This window comes from Excalfactoria chinensis, chromosome 2 (genome assembly GCF_039878825.1).
Source record: "Excalfactoria chinensis isolate bCotChi1 chromosome 2, bCotChi1.hap2, whole genome shotgun sequence".
NCBI classification, from domain to species: Eukaryota; Metazoa; Chordata; class Aves; order Galliformes; family Phasianidae; genus Excalfactoria; species Excalfactoria chinensis.
This window is the reverse complement of record NC_092826.1, coordinates 99,484,671-99,494,376: the sequence shown is the minus strand read 5'-3', so window position 1 is coordinate 99,494,376 and position 9,706 is coordinate 99,484,671. Positions and strand designations below refer to the sequence as shown.

The 9,706-nt window shown below is 40.6% G+C and overlaps 1 protein-coding gene across 1 annotated transcript in view; it reads right to left on the bottom strand.

Moving 5' to 3' along the window:
* Window positions 1–7,668: 7,668 nt before the first annotated feature.
* The window catches only part of SUSD5 (sushi domain containing 5), a 39,983-nt gene continuing 37,945 nt past the window's right edge, over window positions 7,669–9,706 (bottom strand). Inside the window, exon 5 of the mRNA XM_072328443.1 lies at window positions 7,669–9,310. Coding sequence (XP_072184544.1) covers window positions 8,028–9,310 — 1,283 coding nt within the window. The 3' untranslated portion in view covers window positions 7,669–8,027. The remainder of the gene's footprint in view (window positions 9,311–9,706) is intronic.

Genomic DNA, 9,706 nt, shown 5'->3' with positions numbered 1-9,706 from the left:
GTGTAAGGTAATTATAAGTTATGCATTTAGTATTTTCTGAGGAAGAAAGTTTGCTGGGCTTTTTGTTTATTCTGCTGGGACTAGTTTTCATTCATAAGTAAGTACCAGTGGAGACTGAGTCAATTTTAGGTGTAATCCTGACATTCTCACACATGACAGAGTACCCTGCTGAAGTACTTTTAGGCCCCAGAGATGTGTTGAAGATGATTAGTGAGTTAGTGTGCAAGAGTACTTGAACAGAAATCCCACTGGCCTCACCTTCCTCTTATATTTTTAAATTAACGAGTCCTACAAGTTGTTTCAATCTGCTTTACATCAAGGGGAGGTGGACATTCATTGCCTTTGTGGCTGAATCCAAATTCAATAGGATGGACATGAATTGCAAAAAGAGCATCTGCTTTATGTTTTTGAAAAGGTAAGCATGAACCATCTTGCTGATTTGTTGCTTCTGCAGCTTACATATGGTGTGTGAGCATAGTGTCTGCTCTGCTGAGCATCTACAGAGTGCAAGAAGGAAAATCAGGTTAAGGTGTCCTCTAGCTTGTGACAGCAGTAATTGAATCATATAATGCTTTGGATTGGAAGGGATTATAAAGACCATCTAGTTTCAGTCTCCCTGTCATGGCTGGGGAAACATTTGTGTGCCCTGTGATCATCACTTTGGCCTCCTCTGAACCCACTGCAGCAGTTCCATGTAGTTGTGCTGGGGACCCGGAGTTGAATGCAGTAGCGCAGGAGGGGCCTCACAAGAGCAGAGCAGAGGGAGACAATCATCTCCTCACCCTGCCAGTCGCACTACTTTTCATCCAGCCCAGGATATAGTTGGCTTTCTGGGCTGCATGTGCACACTGCCAGCTCACGTTGAGCTCATCAACCAACACCTCCAGGTCCTTCTCAGGACTGTTCTCAGGCCATTCTCCCAGCCAGTATTTGTGTGGGAATACCCCAAACCAGCTGCAGGGCCCTGCACTTAATGCAACTTGGCCTTGCTGAACTTGATGAGGTTAGTACAGGCCCACCTCTGAGGAATGTTTAAAGTCATTCTGGTTGGCACCTTCCCCCTCCTGTGCTGACCTTCAGCAATTAATTTGTTGAAGTCAGCTTGCAGTGCCTATGCTAACATGGTACCAAGTGATCCCAATGTACCCCATTTTTTTCTGTGTGCCTTGGTGTTCTACTGTAGTACTTGTAGTGCACTGACTTGCATTCTGTCAGCAGTGCAATACCAAGGTACTCTAAAGACTTTCAAGAGGAGTACCTGTATTTCACATTGCTAGGCATGAGGGTCTGAGGTCTTCCATGACTGTGTACCTTGTATGGAAATAGCATGTTTTCAGAAAGCTTCTAAACTGATTTTACTTGTTAATGAAGCAAGGAGAATACACAGTAGGTCTGAGACAACAGGACAGTTACCTTTGCTTTGCGGTGCACTTCCAGTTAAACAAATCCTTTCCCCTCTCCAACACTAACTGACAGTAACAGAGTTTAACATTAAATATATATACATATATATATATGCATCACACATGGTAAATTATTGTAATATTTTTGTTCTAACAGTAAAACACTGAGCATTAGAGTGTACCTGTTCAGTGATTCACTTCCCTGCTATGGTTTACACTGGGGATACATTTAGTGCCTATGAGCCCTAGCTTTTCCTTTTTGTCAAACCATTATTTAACCATTGCAAGTCCCTCAGGTGTTATCAATTTTCTTGTAAGCTTGTGATTCCGTATTTAGGGCTTCCTTAGATGATCTCTTTTCATGTTCTTTCATTTCCTCAGCTCTCAAACTTCCAGCTGAAATCCCTTGCCATTGAGCATTCTCAGGTGGGAATATCATGATTTACTAGAATGTCCATGAGGCGATGATTTATTTTTCTTAAGCCTACGTTAAGTCTGATATGCTTTCCCATTCTGTTTAACTTGAGGAGGCAAGTAATATTCTAGCAGCCTTCTAAAAGGGCACTTTTTTGCATTGTTCGAGTGTCTGTGGATTTTTTCTGGCTTTCTTAATTTCCACTCCATATGGTCCCAAGCCAGTTCAGTCTTAATAAGTACAAGTAGTTCTCAAACTCTTGTTCTTTTCTAACAAGAAATAGCTCCTCTTCCAGTTATTCGGTATTTATTGTGGCTTTTTTCAGCATTCTCAGGTTCTTTCAACTGATTTTTCTTTTGCTGCTGCTATTGTTAAATGCCAGCATTTACATGTGACTGCAAAATCTAGTGTCTTTTCCTCCACTTCTCTGATCCCGCCAGCTCTTCTTGTGAAGCTGTGGGAAAATGGTTCTTTCCTCCCTTCTGCCACCCCAGATTCTTGCAGTTGTGAGTTGCCTGCCTCCAATGTTAGCAGCTTCTGCATAACCGGGAAGGATATTTACATTCCATCACCTTTTCTTATTTTGACAAGCTCTACAATATAACAATAAAGCCATCATTCTGCTGAAGCCACCGTGTTTTTGTGACTGGATGCAGCACTGGTACCGTGCGTCTGGTGACCCTGGAGATGAAACTCATATCAACTTCACCGGTAGTATTGCTCGTTGTGGAGCAGTAGCCTAACTCTTTTTGATAATTCCTCACATTTGTGATAACAAAGTTAGCTGTTTCTATAGCTGCTTTTGGCCTCTGATCCCCCTTTGCTGCCTACAGTCAAGTCCATAGTAACTTGGCCATGTATCGAGCATGTGGTCATGTAATTTGGACAGCAGAAATAGATGACTGGTGGATCAAGTGTACCTGCCGGCAGACAGCTGGCATAAGGGCCTATTCTCGGACCTGCATCTTCTGCTGAGTGGGGTCCTGCATGATGGGGAAAATCTTGAAAGTTTGAAATTCATTCAAGTCACACATATTGGTGCTCTGAAGAAGATATCTGGTTATGCAATGAACTAGTTTGCTGGCTCTCAGGACAACTTTTGTGGAGAAAAACAAAAGCTTGGGCAAGGGAAGAAAATTGCATATTGAAAGTCCACGTATCCAACAGGCTGTGCTACTATGTAATATTTTTCAAATTAATATCTGATTTAACTGATACTAATCCTGTATATCCTACTGGATTCTTCCTAGTTCATCATCATAAATATTAATATTAAAATGAAAGACATTAGTGGTGATTTTACTCAAGTCTAGCTCAGTTGTATTCCCAGAAGACAGCATCGCAGATTCCATACCTGCTGTGTCTTGGTGGCTTCCATATCCAATAAGCCAGTGTCAAATAACAAAATACCCTTAGGATGTTCAATTTTGACGAATTCCTGTGGAATTCAAATACAGTGCTGGACTCTTTCATTCGCAGTAATGATTCTGCAAGCAGAACTTCATTAATTCTGTTGACAATGCATGTGCCAAAAGAGAATTCAAACTGCCTCATTTTCCAGAGCTTCACCACTTCGGAATACTAAAATATAAACTTAAAAGTCAGTCAGATGCTGTCCTCATCTCAAGCGAAAAACCCATCTTATCCAACCAAGGATTTCCATTTTTTGTCACACATACCAGAAAAAGTACTAGATCTCATTAAAGGTTTGTCTCTAAAAAACAACCTATTCCTCTGAAAATCAATTAGCCTGGCCTGCTTTACAAAGGTTTTTCTCTATATATTGTTGCAGTGTATACCTATCCTATCTCACCGCGTTCTTTACTGTTAATTATTGGTCTGTACAGACAGTGAAGGCAGACTGAGAAAATCTTTCGTTTTCTAAAGAGTCTTCCTTAAGAACAGTTTAAATAGCACGCAAATTTTACGGCTCTGAAAACGAAGTTGTGATTAGACAAAGATTTGTTGGATTATAAAAGTACAAGTGTTTATTATGGCTGGTACTGAGAATAAACAGTTGCCTGCATATGCCAGCTACTATGGAAATATGTTTTTAAGTTCTAATGTGAGCTGTAAACCAAAGCTACTTCAGTGAAAAAAAAAAAATAAAATCAATACTTAAACTGTGGGGAGAAGTAGCCGGTGCCAGAGAAAACATTCCCATTTAATAATGTTTGAACATAGAGCTGTGATGCAGTTTGTAGCAAGGCAGTGAGAAAAACCCACAACTAATCCTTCATTGCAGCTGTCTGAACTTTTGGTTGTCTGCCATACTTTAAACAGCAACTTCTTTTTTCTGGTGACTCAAGACTTGAATGACCCAGTGTGGAGAGTTTAAGCTATACCAAAAAAAAAAGAAGTTGAGTAAGAAATAGCCAAAGTAAGTTGGGTTGCACACCCCAGCGAACCAACGTTTTGTATCTTAAGTCCTCTTCAGAGCGTGGGGGGAGGTGAGGGGGGAAATGTATTAAAATAAATAGATGGCTTTTTATTTATTTATTTTTGGCAAGGAAATATTCTGTGGCTTAGGCACCCATCTCTCCTCCCAGCTCTCTTCTCCCTCCTTATGGTACTGATGATACATGGAAACTGAATTCTGTGGAGACTTCTGCCTTTTTTTTTTTTTCTTTTTCTTTTTTTTTTTTTTAAGTTTATAAATGCTCACTTTTTTTGTTGGTAGAAAAAAAAAACACTGAGTTTTCTTTGATTATTTTTAACCTTTTCTCCCCTTTGATGTAGCTTCTGGGCAGACCTTTTAAGCAGCGTGAAGTAACGAATATGCTCTTTTACTGATTACCTCTGCAAAGTAATGGAACTTTGTTGCTTCCAAATGGAAATACAGCAGTTAGAGCTGCAGCATTATGTGACTACTAACTTTACAGAGGAAAATGGGGCTTTCTGCCTTGATCCCATTCTTATTATTGCTTAACTGAAAAGGCATTAAGCATTTGTGTATCATCCTGAACTGATGACAGCGCTGTAGTCTGGTGTGTCTTACAACTACCAAAACATTTCTTGCTATGACTCATTTTAAGACGGTCATTCATGGCTATATGTGATGATATTTCACAGTTAGTATTGTGTTATGTGTCCGGTAATTTGTAGTGTTAAGATATAAAAAAAAAATACCCTACAAATTCTTTTCACTGAAGAAAAAATCAGTCTGTGCTGCCTTTATGCCAGTGGCACCAAATCTTCAACATAATAACTTCTAAAGTACAACATGCAATAAACCATATCTTATCACCTAGATGGCAAATGCAATCACAGCCACGGAGATAAAGAAAAGGGTTTCATGTTGAAATACTGAACATCAATAAGTTGTGATTCCGATGTTTCTGTATAATGGGGAGCAAATATCTGTTGGCTTCAAGGGCTTGAACTCCAAAGTGCTACCTGAGAAAGGTAGGAAATAATAGTCTTGATGCCTGAGAGTTGACTCTGGATGGTGTGTTGTAACGTGGCTTCCCTGCGAGAGGATAATACATACTTTTCATTACAGGACAACACATTGATTTCTTAACAAGCAGATATCTTCAGAAAAATTACATCTGGTGTTTCTCCCTGCGATTTTTCTTTTCCTAACTTCAACCAACACCCAGCACTTTTAGCTCTGACTACCTGTACAGGGCAATTTACCCCTGTATTTTGGCATTGCCACCTCCTGAATTTGTATTTACTGTGCTGTATTGGTCTTTTCTTCATCTCTTCTGTCTTTGATAAGCCAAGTTACACACACAAAAATCTAATGATGTGTCATTCACGGACTGTTCATCCCTCTTTTTGTTCGTTTTCCCAAACTCCATGCATCATTCTGGTCAAATAAAAACTGTGAGTACAAGCAGATGCTGCTGGACAGGAATAGATGCTTTTCTGAGCAGAACTGGGCTGGCAGTCGAAGCTGAATGCTTTTCAGATCATCTTTTAATATCAGAATGTCTTCTACAAGATTTACCCAAATGACAGACTTATCTTTTCTTCAGAAACTTGTGGGTAAACGGGGTGATTCGCACAAGAACACACACAGCCATTTTCTTTCCCTTTTCTGTAACTTGACTTTTATTTAAATACCTCCTATGTTAACGTACACTTTCTTCTGGTTCATGAACAACAAGTGATTTCTGTGACTCACATAATATCCCTGTGCAGTTTATGTTTGTAATTATATTTTGAGTCTCATTTTTACAGTCTGGTTCCTGAGCCAAATGGTATTGACTTTTCATTCTGAATGATGCTTCACAGAACTGCAACACGCACTTGTACCATTCAGTTAAACAATATTTTAATGGATGTTCCCATGTTTTTTTTTCAGCATATTTCCACAAGATTACACATGGCACGTTTTAGTCGAATTAAGTCTCCACAGAGTTCCTTAGTGCTAAATCCGTTGTCTTTTAAAAACACTGCTGCATAAAAGGAATAGTTTACAACAGAAATTCTAGGTTATTTCGTATTCTAGAATGCATTAAAAGCACGAAGTCATGCATATGTCAGAGAACACAGTATTTACAAATCTGTACAGTGTCTGCTGTTCTTTGTTTACTGTGGCTTTTGCCAGGCAATTCGATTCTTACCACTCTGAGGTCAAATTCTCCAAGATAACTTCTATCTGTTCTTTGTTTTCCTTACCAGCATTGGGACTGATGGCTGTATTTGTGACAGGCCAAATGCCGCACTCCATTTCACAAAGTCTACCTTCCATGGAGTTAGAGATGGTTACTACCGTGACTCAAAACAGATCATGAATGTGAATGAACTCTGCCAAGTCACCTTTCCTTACTCCAGCACTTTGCTGTGTTCAGCTTCTTGGGCGTTTTGGCTAAGGCTGTGCAGTAGAGCAGCAGATGCATTCACTTAGGACCTGGAGATTATTCACATTTGCTAGTCCTGTTCATTCAGAAAGGTAAGGGAGTACTTCATAGTAAACACATTAGAACTATTTTAAGGGGTTCTAGAAAACATATTCCTCTCCTTCCATGGTCATTTTCAAAACCATTTGAAACCAAACATGCTGTTGAAAAGACCTCTGTGTTTGTATGCTAACATACAGTTTAAGAGTCAAGTTTCTGCATTTTATCAAGTGGATGTAAATTCCTCCTTCCCTAAGTTCACTTTAAGACCACAAAACGCAGCATTCTATATGGATACCCATCTCCCATTGCCAGCCTTTGTCCCCCCCAGACACCTTTTCAGCTGATGAAAAAGCAGAATGGTGAAAATCAGTCATTGCACAGAGTTCATACGGCAGAATTATGAGACATGGCTTCAACTGCCAGTGGTACCGCTGGCTTTGAATTAAAATTCAGTATCTTGGTCAGTCACTACCGTTCTCAGGAAAGTGACTGACTTCAGGCTGGGTTCCCCTGCAAAGTGCTTCATCGCCGTCTGCTCTGTAATATGAAGCGATTCATCGTAATGTCTGAAATCTGTGCTCTGAGTCCTCTTCTGCTGATATTAAGGGAAGAATGGCCCATACGGTATTCTCTGAATTCCAGGGAGGCATCATCATTTCTATAAAAAGATTAGTATAAGAACGGCACTTCTTCACTAAGGCTAAAAGAGCACCTTCCATAACAAATACCTTACCGGTTTTTGGCTTGTTAAATTCATAACACTGAAGAAAAGTACCTTAGTAATCATTGCAATACTATCCATTAAAGTATGGTAGCAAATAGTTTTTTTTCTTTTTAAGACACGTCAGGCAATAATTTGTTATGATGGTTTATCCTGACTGGCTTGGTCAGGCTCTAAACACAAAAGAACAAACTCCAAATGTGTGGTTACACCAAAAACATCCTTTTCCCCTCATCCCCTCCTTCCTTCCCTGTTCTACTGAGAGTAGTCCAAGAAGGCCCGACCAGCCCTGCCATTAGATTATAATCAGGTAGCACAGAAATTAATCAATTAATTTATTATTAATAGGAGCAAAATGTAAAAGCAGAACAAACTGTAGATGTCCTAGCAAGCACACTGTGTCCTGCTGATGTCTCCAAAAGACCTTTTGGTAGAACAATACAGATTCTTTAATTCTGAAAGATCAGATATGCTAAACTGCAATTTCAAACTGATGAAATCTCGTCTGTCTTCTTTTAGCATTGTGTCTTCTTCTGCTTTCTGCACTGCTGCATTTTAGTATCCATGAGTCATGTGATCCTTCTAGCCTCAATGCGTTCTTCTGATATCTAGCTTTTCTCCCAGAAGGCCCTTGGTTAGACTTTCTGCATTTCAATGTGTTGGTGGTGGTAGTGGTGGTAACAGTGATGCCGGGGCTGACACCTTCCATTTAGTTTATAGACAGAGTTTTTCTGCTGCCGTTTCTTGAAAAACCACACAGCCAGTACAGCTGCAGCCAGTAACAAGCACAGGAGAATCACGATTACCGCTATGACAGCACCTTTACTTGACTTGGGACAATCCTCTCCTTCACAAGGTTCAGAAGTGGGGACTGGCTTTTCTCCAAGGCCCTGGGTGAGATTTTCTTGCTCGTCAAATTCTGGGGATGATGTGTCAGTAAGGATATCTGGAGCAGGTGCAGTGGTTGCTACTTGTGCTGGGTTGGCTGTTGTTCCTTTTGCTTCTTCCTCAGTAGTGTGATCGAAGGTTCTGGCCACCACAGAGGTTTCAGACACAGAAGTTCTTAAGCTGGTTACGTCCAACAGCAGTGTTGTAATGGGCTCCTGAGTCACAGTTTCCAGAGCTGTAGTTGGGTGGTCCCATGCAGCATCATCATAACCTCTGCTCATGCTTGCGTCCTCCAGACCACTCACTGGTGTAAGTGGTGCTGGTGTCTCTTTGACCCTCTCATCATCTATACTGGTTGTTGCTGCCACAATCTGTGTTAAACCTTCCTCTGGAGCAGGGCTACCAGTGCCCAGTTTTCTGACTTCAACGTGATTTGGTTGGTCGGTTGTGAGGATAATGTCTTCCTCTGTTCCCATCGACCCATCAACTTTATCCCCCTCCTCTTCATCATCCTCTACCACTTCTTGTGTTACTGGGTAGCCATCTAACCATGACTCATCAGTAATAGGAACTGTATCTATCTCTTCCTTTGTATCATTAGCTGTGAGAATGGGTCCAATGGGGAAATCCTCACTGTCATAAAACATTTTGGCACCAGGTTGGTCATAGACTGTCTTGGCTCCAATGTGGTTATCACCCTCAGAAAACTGTGCTTTAGCAGAATCATCTGTCTCTTTCTCTGATTCAGGATCACTGAAAGCCTCTGAAGGAAACCAAAACAAGTTTTTTTGGCTTAGGAGTGAAACGGGGGACTCAGTTGGTGCCCTGCTTCCATTTTCAGAAGTATCTATGTCCTGCGTAACCCCTCTGGTACTTCCAGTTCTTCCTTCCTCTGGCTTTTTACTGAAGGAAAGCTGCTCTTGTTCCGACTCGATTTCCTCTTTGCCATTGGCATGTTCATTCTCAGCAATAGGTATTGATCTGTCATCAGGAAAATTATCTTCATAGTCAATATGTGCCTCAGTTTCATCTAGAAAAGTAAAAAATAAAATAAGATGCCAACATTTACTTTCTCCAGAAAAGCACTGGACTTATTTGTTACAGTAGCCAAGAAGAAAGATGCGGCGAGGCATGATTTTCAGACAGTATTTTTCATTCAGTGCTGTTGCTTATTTGAAAAGGGGTGCTCCACCATCAACCTGATAGTCAAGATAATCATAGAATCACAAGATTGGAAAGGACCTACAAGATCATCCAGTCCAACTGTCCTCCCATTACCATTGCTAACTAACAGAGCTCAACAGAGGGGTAGATTCATCACAAAGTTGGAGTTTGACTTAGAAATATTCCCCAGACCTCGTCAGACCTACCGCTCACAGCAAAATAGCCTTAACTCAGGGCATGGAACCGTGTTTGAATTTGAATG